General features: G+C 43.1%; 1 protein-coding gene across 3 annotated transcripts in view; it reads right to left on the bottom strand.

Moving 5' to 3' along the window:
- LOC111973794 (villin-1-like) overlaps positions 1-11422 on the bottom strand; it is a 35438-nt gene that overhangs the window by 13188 nt on the left and 10828 nt on the right. For 2 of the 3 annotated variants that reach the window (XM_024001209.2, XM_070446891.1), the window contains exons 2-5: positions 5241-5350; positions 4753-4827; positions 4452-4648; positions 506-614 (exon numbers count right to left, since the gene is read on the bottom strand). In XM_024001209.2, the coding sequence (XP_023856977.1) occupies positions 506-614; positions 4452-4648; positions 4753-4827; positions 5241-5312 (453 nt within the window). In that variant the 5' untranslated portion in view covers positions 5313-5350. Of the gene's footprint in view, positions 1-185; positions 615-4451; positions 4649-4752; positions 4828-5240; positions 5351-11422 lie in introns of those variants that run through there. The other variant, XM_024001214.2, reaches the window with a different exon arrangement.

The following is an 11422-nucleotide window of genomic DNA, read 5'->3' as shown; positions in this document are numbered from 1 at the left end:
GTACCTTGTGTCGCTTCTAAAATAATAGGTGTATGATGCACCTGATTGATACTGTAGGTTTCTAACAGTAAATTGCACTGATGTGTCGACCAACAATCTCTTTAAGGGTTAGATATCTCTAAGGGTTAACGATTTTTCCGTTATAAGACATTGTACTCAGCTTTCACAATTAGTAGTACATTTACCTTGGGATGATCATAAAGACACATCAGTGTGATTTCTTGACAGTCTTTAAGTGTGATTATGCCAGTTGTAGAGGAGCTACACAGAGCCAGTCAGTGGCACAGCAAATGTGACTAATCATTTATGCACTTGAACCCAAGTGTTCTGCATCTCTTCTGAGGTGAGGTGTGGAGAGCTGTTTCTAGTCCAGTAGAATTGAAGAAGGCAATATAGTAAATGAAGAAGACATTAGTCGAGGGCAGAGCCGAGGCTGTGTGAAGGTAATATATTCCACTGGGGATATATTGGCTTGAGTTGGGGCTAGGGCTGTGAGCTTTCTCACCTCTCCAGCCACCACATTCTTCCTTCCCTTGACATGGAGCAGGCGGCGGATGTTGTAGGTGTTGGTCTCCACCTGCTTCATCCCAGACGCCACGCCGCCACTCTTGTAGCTGTGGAAAAACAGGCACAAGGAGTATTGTCAGATAACGGCCATCAATGATGGTTTGAAACCCTTTTTGATGTTATATGGAATTAATACCAGGATTATGGTCAATTTGAATTGATGTCAGTAAATTCTGGAAGTAAACTGAAATTCTAAATCAATAATTGAAAAATAGGCATATGTTTTCAATGACTTCTCAATTAAATGGATAAACTATTTCATAATTTTTTTTTAAATGTAAAATTCAACTCAATTCCTGAATTGACTGGCTTCAATTGAAATTGAACCCTGCTGAATACCATTACATATTAGGTACGTTGTGCGTCACTGTTTGGTTCTGAAGTTATTTCTGTTGTGCTGTACCACTCTGACTCCACTCCACCCTACACACTCTTCTGCCTGACCACTATGATTTTTTTCAGAAGCCAGAATGCAGAAGTGATGGTTGTGTTAACTTCCTCAGTGTTTATTTTTTCTCCTGCCTGCTGTAGTAACATCCCCCTCTGACATTCAGTCGCGGTGCAATTTCAGATTCGATAAAGAAACACTACAAGAGGAAACGGCCTTTGCTGTAGAGGGGAGGGGGCTATATAATATCACTACAATCTACAGTAACTGCCAAGAACGCCAACATAAAGTTTCTTAATAGGGTGTTTGGCCACCCACCACGAGCCGCCAGAACAGCTTTAATGCGCCTTGGCATAGATTCTACAAGTGTCTGGAACTCTATTGGAGGGATGCGACACCATTCTGCCACGAGAAACGTTGTCTCAGGTGCTGCTCCAGAATCTCCCATAAGTGTTCACTTGGGTTGCGACCGGTGACTGAGACACACACACCCTTAAAACCCCCTATGCTCATTTGAGACCCCTCTTTCAAAGGCGTGCCGGTACTGCTTGCCGTGCGGCAGCAGAGAGAACAGTAATACCTACATTAGCTCGTCTGGTAGGCTTGTGCAATTGGGCAGCTCGCGGCTGGGCATCCTTTTGTAGTCTGTAATAGTTTGCAAGCACTGACATATCCGACGAGCGTGGGAGCTGGTGTAGTAGGATTCAATCTTAGTCTTGACGCTTTGCCTCTGATGATTCGTCTGAGGGCATAGTGGGATTTCTTATAAGCGTCCGGGTTAGAGTCCTGCTCCTTGAAAGCGGCAGCTCTACCCTTTAGCTTAGTGTGGATGTTACCTGTAATCCATGGCTTCTGGTTGGGATATGTACGTACGGTCATTGTGGGGACGATGTCATCGATGCACTTCACGATGAAGCCGGTGACTGCTGTGGTATACTCCTCAATGCCATCCCGGAACAAAAAGCAGTCCTGTAGCTTAGCATCTGCATCAGCTGTCCACTTCCGTATTGAGCAAGTCACTGGTGCTTCCTGCTTTAGTTTTTGCTTGTAAGCAGGAATCAGGAGGATAGAATTATGGTCAGATTTGTCAAATGGAGGGCGAGAGAAAGCTTTGTAAGCGTCTCTGTGTGTGGAGTAAAGGTGGTCTAGAGTTTTTTTTCCACCTGGTTGCACATGTAACATGCTGGTAGAAAATAGGCAAAACGGATTTCAGTTTCCCTGCATTAAAGTCCCCGACAACTAGGAGTGCCGCTTCTGGAGGAGCATTTTCTTGTTTGCTCATGGCTTTATACAGCTCGTTGAGTGCGTTCTTAGTGCCAGCATCGGTTTGTGGTGGTAAATAGACAGCTACAAAAAATATAGATGAAAACTCTCTTGGTAAATAATGTGATCTACAACTTATCATGAGATACTCCACCTCAGGTAAGTAAAACCTTAAGACTTCCTTAATATTTGATTTCGCGCACCAGCTGTTATTGACAAATAGACACAGACTGCCACCCCTTGTATTACCGGAGGCAGCTATTCTGTCTTGCTGATGCGCAGAAAAAACAGCCAACTGTATATTATCCATGTAAGATATTGCAGTTATTAATGTCCTGTTGGTAGGATAGTCTTGACCGGAGCTCATCCAGTGCAATTCTCCAATGATTGCACGTTGGCCAATAGGACTGATGGTCCCCCGTATTGGCATCTTTTCTTCGTGAGAATGAAGGGGATTTGGGCCTGGTCCGGTATCTGGAGTAAATCCTTTGCGTCCGACTCGTTAAAGAAAAAAATCTTCGTCCATTTCGAGGTCAGTAATCGCTTTCCTGATACCCAGAAGCAATTTTTTGTCATAAGAGACGGTGGCAGAAACATTATGTACAAAATAAGTTACAAACAATGCGACACACAAAAAAAAAACACACAAAATAGCACGATTGGTTAGGAGCCCGTAAAACGGCAGCCATCTCCTCCGGCACCATTCTTTACGCACTAGTGATGAAGTCAATCTGTCACGACTTCCACCGAAGGTGGCTCCCCTGCCTGTTCGGGCGGTGCTCGGTGGTCGTCGTCGTCGCCGGTCTACTAACCGCCACCGATCCCTTTTTCCTTTTCTGTTAGTTTAGTCTTATTAGTTGCACCTGTTCCTTTTTTTGTTTCTTGATTTTGGTCTATTTAAGCCTGTTAGGCCCGCTTAGGTTTGTGCGGGATTATTTTGTGTTCTCTGTCGATTGTGGATGTGTTTTGTTCTCTGGATCGTTTGCTCTGTGCTCTGGGTTGGTCAGTGTGTATGCGCCCTGTGTCGCCCCATGACACAATCTCTCCTCCACTTTGAGCCATGAGAGATTGACATGCATATCATTAATGTTAGCTCTTCGTGTACATTTAAGGGCCAGCCATGTTGACCTGTTCTGATCCAATTGTAATGTTCCTAAGTCCCTCTTTGTGGCACCTGATTACACAACTGAACAGTAGTCCAGGTGCAACAAAACTAGGGCCTGTAGGACCTGCCCTGTTGATAGTGTTGTTTAGAATGAGGAGTAGTGCTTTATTATGGACAGACTTCTACCCATCTTAGCTACTGTTGTATGAACATGTTTGACCATGACATTTTACAATCCAGGGTTACTCCAAGCAGTTTAGTCACCTCAACTTGCTCAATTTCCACATTATTCATTACAAGATTTAGTTGAGGTTTAGGGTTTAATGACTGATTTGTCCCAAATACAATGCTTTTAGTTTTTGAAATATTTAGGACTAACTTATTCCTAGCCACCAATTCTAAAACTAACTGCAGCTCTTTTGTTAAATGTTGCAGTCAGTTCAGTCGCTGTAGTAACTGACGTGTAAAGTGTTAAGTCATCTGCATACATASACTCACTGGCTTTACTCAAAGCCAGCTGTATGTCGTAAGTAAAGATTGAAAAAGGTAAGGGGCCTAGATAGTTGCCCTGGGGAATTCCTGATTCTACCTGGATTATGTTATAAATCCCAAAATCTGAAATGTGTCCTCAAGATTTGCTCACAGCAGTGAGGACGAAAGCAGTATCTTTGCACATACTGTTGGTAGCAGCATCGCTGATGTTGGTAGCTATACAATGTAGATCCAGCCAGGTCAGGTTGCAGGGGAAAAGCAGCAGGGAATACAGCAACAATAACCGTGGGACAAGGGCTAACTGTGTTGCGTACTGTGTTCAAGCTGTTTGTGGAAAACCCTGCTAGTTTGACACTGATAGCTCCCAGCTAGGCTAGTAGCTAGCTTTGGCAATCCCGGGACAGATGGTAGTGGTCACAAAATCAAAAAGTATATGAATTAAACTTTGCAAGGAAACACTGTCACAATTTTACACAAACAATAAACCGAGGTCTCTCGTTCAGTGTTCAATATACGTCGCACTCTGATGACGTGTGAATAATGAGTTGAAGGAACTGGAGTTGTTTGTCTATAAATAGTTTGACATGACATATTATCCATGCAGTAGGCAGGTGTTGTTTTTTGTACATCACTCACATTATGCCCTTTTTGAAGTATCCACGAAAGGTGTCGCTCTCATAGCCCTGCGCCTCACGGTGCTGCACAGCCATGCCTCCCAGGTGCTCGTCCATCATGGTGGTGTAGATGGCCGCCGCCCCCTGCTCGTCATGGGAGGTGGCCTTTCCCAGCCAATAGTGGAGGTCGTAGGTGAACGAGCTGCGCATCTTATTGGTCTACGGGATCAGACAGAAATATGTTACTGGGATGTCACTGTGTATTTTGTACTTTTTTGGAGTAGTTTTGAATACGCATACATAATGCTACATTGATTACTTACGTATAGAACGACATAGCTGTCACCTTCATAGAATTGTCCATATGCTTTAGAAGGGAAGGGTACCATCTCCATGTCCTGACCAATAAGGAAATATGAACAAGTTCAATAACACTTAATGTCCTTGTGTGAAAAAGTTTAGATTAAGAGCCTAACTTGGAATGGCATTTACATGTTAGACGTTTGTTCTGCTATCATATTCATTTCACACTCTTAGAAAAAAAGGGTTCCAAAAGGGTTCTTCGGCCCTCCCCATAGGAGAACCCTTTTTGGTTCCAGGTATAACCCTTTTGGGTTTCATGTAGAATCCTCTGTGGAAAGGGTTCTACATGGAACCCATAAGGGTTCTTCCTGGAACCAAAAGGGTTATACATGGAACCAAAAAAGGGTTCTCTTATGGGGACAGCCAAATATTTATTTTAGGTTCTAGGTAGCACCTTTTTTTTCTAAGAGTGTAGTGATGACAAAATATATATGTTCTGGTGTCTCACCTCTATCCTCCATATCTGCAGCCCTGGCGTGGTTTTATTCAGGACTTTGGCAACTTGGGTTTTGACCTGCATTCTGGTGCCGGGTGCCAGATTCAGCTTAGAAAATATACCTAGAAGGAAAGGGAGGGAGAGGGGGGGGGGGTGTGTGAGTCTTGCTGGGTTCACTGTGTCTTGAATGAACTAGCTAACCTAATACACTGCTCAAAAAAATAAAAGGGAACACTTAAACAACACATGTAACTCCAGTCAATCACACTTCTGTGAATCAAACTGTCCACTTAGGAAGCAACACTGATTGACAATAAATTTCACATGCTGTTGTGCAATGGAATAGACCAAAAGGTGGAAATTATAGGCAATTAGCAAGAACACCCCCAATAAAGGAGTGCTTCTGCAGGTGGTGACCACAGACCACTTCTCAGTCCTATGCTTCCTGCCTGATGTTTTGGTCACTTTTGAATGCTGGCGGTGCTTTCACTCTAGTGGTAGCATGAGCGGAGTCTACAACCGACACAAGTGGCTCAGGTATGTGCAGCTCATCCAGGATGGCACATCAATGCGAGTTGTGGCAAAAAGGTTTGCTGTGTCTGTCAGCGTAGTGTCCAGAGCATGGAGGCGCTACCAGGAGACAAGCCAGTACATCAGGAGACGTGGAGGAGGCCGTAGGAGGGCACAAACCCAGCAGCAGGACCGCTACCTCCGCCTTTGTGCAAGGAGGTGCACTGCCAGCGCCCTGCAAAATGACCTCCAGCAGGCACAAATGTGCATGTGTCAGCATATGGTCTCACAAGGGTCTGAGGATCTCATCTCGGTACCTAATGGCAGTCAGAGCTACCTCTCGAGCACAATGGAGGGCTGTGGGGCCCCACAAAGAATGCCACCCCACACCATGACTGACCCCGCCAAACCGTCCATGCTGGAGGATGTTGCAGGCAGCAGAACGTTCTCCACGGCGTCTCCAGACTCTGTCAGTCTGTCACATGTGCTCATAGGTGCTCAGTGTGAACCTGCTTTCATCTGTGAAGAGCACAGGGCCGCCAGTGGCGAATTTGCCAATCTTGGTGTTCTCTGGCAAATGCCAAACGTCCTGCACGGTGTTGGGCTGTAAGCACAACCCCCACCTGTGGACGTCGGGCCCTAATACCACCCTCATGGAGTCTGTTTCTGACCGTTTGAGCAGACACATGCACATTTGTGGCCTGCTGGAGGTCATTTTGCAGGGCTCTGGCAGTGCTCCTCCTTGCACAAAGGCGGAGGTAGCGGTCCTGCTGCTGGGTTGTTGCCCCCCTACGGCCTCCTCCACGTCTCCTGATGTACTGGCCTGTCTCCTGGTAGCGCCTCCATGCTCTGGAGACTACGCTGACAGACACAGTAAACCTTCTTGCCACAGCTCGCATTGATGTGCCATCCTGGATGAGCTGCACTACCTGAGCCACTTGTGTGGGTTGTAGACTCCGTCTCATGCTACCACTAGAGTGAAAGCACCGCCAGCATTCAAAAGTGACCAAAACATCAACCAGGAAGCATAGGAACTGAGAAGTGGTCTGTGGTCGCCACCTGCAGAACCACTCCTTTATTGGGGGTGTCTTGCTAATTGCCTATAATTTCCACCTTTTGTCTATTCCATTTGCACAACAGCATGTGAAATTTATTGTCAATCAGTGTTGCTTCCTCAGTGGACCGTTTGATTTCACAGAAGTGTGATTGACTTGGAGTTATATTGTGTTGTTTAAGTGTTCCCTTTATTTTTTTGAGCAGTGTATATTCTGTTGTATACACATTCAATAGTATTCCATACCATGACGCAGAGAACTTAGAATACTGAAAATCTCGTAAAACCTCATCAACAAAACAGACACAAACTCTAMAAACTCTACTGTTTCTTAGTGTTACCTGGCTCCGCTACCTTGTATGACTTACTAATGGGAGGAGTTGACCCATATATCTTTGAGTTGATAATTTTCTGAGTCAATGATGTCACCTCAGTAGATTATTTCATTTTCTGTCTCAGGTCACAGAATGGTACTGGGAGTATACTGCTCAAGAGTATCTCACTATGTGCTCATTGTACTGTCAAAAGCAGGGTGGGAACCTACTCGAATGAACCATTTATTTTGAAGAAACCATTGCAGGAGAATTGTAAACAGTTGGCCACAATGAAGGAAGTGAAAGCCTCAGTACCGCCCAAATGTTACCACATCCTTGAACACATAGAGCAGTCTCCAATTTCCTGAGTGCCAAAACACATGGTGCCTTACTACAGTGTCTATAATGGTTATACTGCTATGGTCTCATGGCTTATTTGACTAATTATAATCTATGTCAAAACTGAAAATGCATCTAAAGTGTGTTTCATGTAATAGTCTATTCCATTGCACAGCATAAATTAAGGGAATGACACATTTATGTTTAGTCATTTAGTTGGTACATTTTGCTGCGAGCCAAGGCCAAGTTCTTATGATAGCCAAGTTCTTCTCTATGAATCTAAGAGAGAGATGGAGAACAATGACCTTATCAAGGCTTTAAACCTTTAGGACCGGTATCTCAGACACAGAATAGGCTAAACCGAATCTCTGTTAACCATGAAGTAAACTCTTGCGTAATTTGGTCATCTGCACACAATCTGATCACGGGACATTAGGCTAAGCCTAGTCCTGAACAAATKAAATATTTCAATAGAAATTCGGCACAGAGCATGTATTTTTGTCCTGGACTAGCCTATGTTTAATCTGTATTTAAATGTCCACTGTGAACTTTRGAAATGTGAAGCTTGTAGACAAGGGTTTGGACATCTGATTCTACAGTGAGACTCTGAGAGCTTGATCATTTACACCTCCAGCAACTCATTCGTGTATGAGTCCATGCTAGTGGGTGTATGTCTTTACTGTTTACATTTATACCACTGCTTAATCTACGTCCTCAAAAACATTATTACTATTATATTTAGTCTATTTTCGCAATATTAGCATTTCCAACTGAGAATTTGTCTTCCTACGTATGAACTAACCACAGTATAGATGTGTGTATGCTTATCATAAAACAATAACTTTATGAGGAAAATAATTATCCTCTAACTGCTATTCAGAGGTCTGTTGATAGAGTAATACAATAATGACTCATTGCAACCACACTTATATTCTCTGTGCCCTGATTGGATAATACTCTATGATAAAGGAGGGGCCTAACGTTGGTTGAGTGACAGGTTGACAGAGGACACTCCTCCTCCCACATCCGTTCCCAGGCCAACCAACCATGATATGAATCCCACTGATTTCCTCAACCCAGTTCAAAGGTGGAGATGGTTCATGATTGGGGAACTTTTATTGCACTGTGTTAATCATCCTGCCTGTGACCTCAAGGTCCCATAGCTTTACAGTTACTACCAACCCCTGAGGCCGACCAAGCAGGGCAGCACCCTGTGGTATAATATTGGCTGATATGGTTCCATCGGGTGAGGGCCTGGCATAGTGCCAAATGGCATCTCTCCTCTTACTAAGGTGATGTAGAGTAGTAGTGTTGTAGATCCCTCCCCATACTATAACATCTACACTACCGTTCAAATACTTGGGGTCACTTAGAAATGTCCTTGTTTTTGAAAGAAAAGCWAATTTTTGGTCCATTGAAATAACATCAACTTCATRAGAAATACAGTGTAGACATTGTTAATGTTGTAAATGACTATTGTTGGTCATTTTTTATGAAATATCTACATAGGCGTACAGAGGCCCATTATCAGCAACCATCACTCCTGTGTTCCAATGGCACGCTGTGTTAGCTAATCCAAGTTTATAGTTTTAAATGGCTAATTGATCATTAGAAAACCCTTTTGCAATTATGTTAGCACAGCTGAAAACTGTTGTCCTGATTAAAGAGGCAATAAAACTGGCCTTCTTTAGACTAGTTGAGTATCTGGAGCATCAGCATTTGTGGGTTCGAATAGACTGACGAGTTTCAGAAGAAAGTACTTTGTTTCTGGCCATTTTGAGCCTGTAATCGAACCCACAAATGCTGATGCTCCAGATACTCAACTAGTCTAAAGAAGGCCAGTTTTATTGCCTCTTTAATCAGGACAACAGTTTTCAGCTGTGCTTACATAATTGCAGAAGGGTTTTCTAATGATCAATTAGCCATTTAAAACTATAAACTTGGATTAGCTAASACAACGTGCCATTGGAACACAGGAGTGATACAACCTTAAGACACTGTTTCACCTGGTTGATCAGTAAAGTCCCCATTTCAGAAAGCTGCACAAGTTTAATACCAAGTTTAATGGTCTGGACATTGTGTGTGTGTAGACACAATACGTCCTAGTTGTTTAGCCCACGCTTTAACTAATTTCTAAGGGACTGTGCCTGTGATCATGCCCTAGTTGTCCTTGGTTTTGGTTCATCAGGCTGCTTTCTCCACCCTTCTCATGCCATCTACTAACATGTAAAAAACACAAAGGAAAATATGCACACAAACGCTAGCTGTGAAATGGACCACAAAAGCTAAGAAGTAGCCTACGTGTATCTAATACAGCAACAACCATGTCACGGCATGAAGACTTTTCCATCGGTGCCCAAAATCTAAAGTGATCCATCCTTTTTCAATCCGTCAAGCTGAAGTGTTGTACAGTCATTTAAATGTCTATGTCTTCTATGACCAATATCAATACATTTGCAGGTTGACACTTTCACTACTTTAGCCGATACCAGCATCTAACACAGGTCAGCTTTCCTTAGCCTACCTCTCCAAGGCTCCACAGTAACCAAGCCAACATTTCACCTTAATTGTCTACATCAAGACAGAGCCTGTTCAACATAAACCCTATTTTGCTACATCATATCTTCGCGGAAACAAACAGAAACCGACCAATAGCTTGGTACGTTGTACAAAGGACTCACCTAATGTGGTGGAACCAGGAGTGGAGAGGAAAGGGTGAGATATGTCAGGATCTAGCAGGATCTTACCACCCCATTTACAGCACCTGAATTTTGCCCTCTCTCTCTCTCTCTCTCTCTCATTCTCTCCATCTTCTCACCACACCACAACACACACACACACACACACACACACACACACACACACACACACACAACACACACACCACACCACACCCACACACCACACACACGATTGTCCATAACCTCAGTGACCATATATGGCAAGCAGGGGTGATATGCATACAGGTGTGTGTACCTTCTCTCATCTAGTGCCGAGCGACCTTGTTCCTAGGAACAAGTGTTTAGTCCATAGCTGTCTCATTGTGTTTGTCCTCCTCATCAGTAGTGAGTCATATTTACTTGTGGTCATCCCTCCCCTCCCTGCCCTTGCTGTTTGTTTGCTGTTGAATATACATTTAGAGGAACACTTTATTTTAGGCTAAAGAAAATGACCAGGTATTTCTATGGAAATTATTGTTAATTGCACAGTAATGGCTTGTGTGTTACATGTTTTTTTTTTTCTCAAACAATTGTGTTAAATTCTTTGAAGAAAGTACTGGAATGTACAGAACACAATTTCCCAATGAAAACCATGAAAGCTAGATGTATTGTGTTTGAGTTGGCTTTGGTCATCAATTAGTTTCAAACTGAATGTGTTGTTTCAGTGAAGTTCCCATTCAATAATAATGGAGTTGCATGGGGATTTTCAGTTTGTTGTGAGTATGGGTTGTTTCTGTGTATTATTGGTCTGTCTGTGGGTTTGGTCAGTAAAGGGAAGCACAATTAATCAATACGGCCCGAGGGGGTGTGGTATATGGTCAATATACCACGGCTAAGGGCTGTTCTTACGTACAACGTAACGCGGAGTGCCTGGATACGGCCCTTAGCCGTGGTATATTGGCCATATACCACAAACCCCCAAGGTGCCATATTGCTATTATAAACAGGTTACTAATGTAATTAGAACAGTAAAAATAAATGTATTGTCATACCCGTGGTATATGGTCTGATTTACCACGGCTGTCAACCCATCAGTATTCAGGGCTCGAACCACCCAGTTTATGATGCAGATAATACAGTGTGTGTTATTTGTTCTTCGTTGGTTGTATTATGGTTTTCTGTAGGTTATACACTCTTAGAAAAAAGGGTTCTTTGGGGTTCTATATAGAACCTTTTTGTTTTTTTGGATGAGATTAAGGAACCCTTTACTAAAAAAGGTTTTATATATATATATATATATATATATATATATATATA

Source organism: Salvelinus sp. IW2-2015, linkage group LG2, assembly GCF_002910315.2.
Source record: "Salvelinus sp. IW2-2015 linkage group LG2, ASM291031v2, whole genome shotgun sequence".
Taxonomy (NCBI): Eukaryota; Metazoa; Chordata; class Actinopteri; order Salmoniformes; family Salmonidae; genus Salvelinus; species Salvelinus sp. IW2-2015.
The sequence above is the reverse complement of the archived record's forward strand: the minus strand, read 5'-3'. Positions and strand labels throughout refer to the sequence as shown.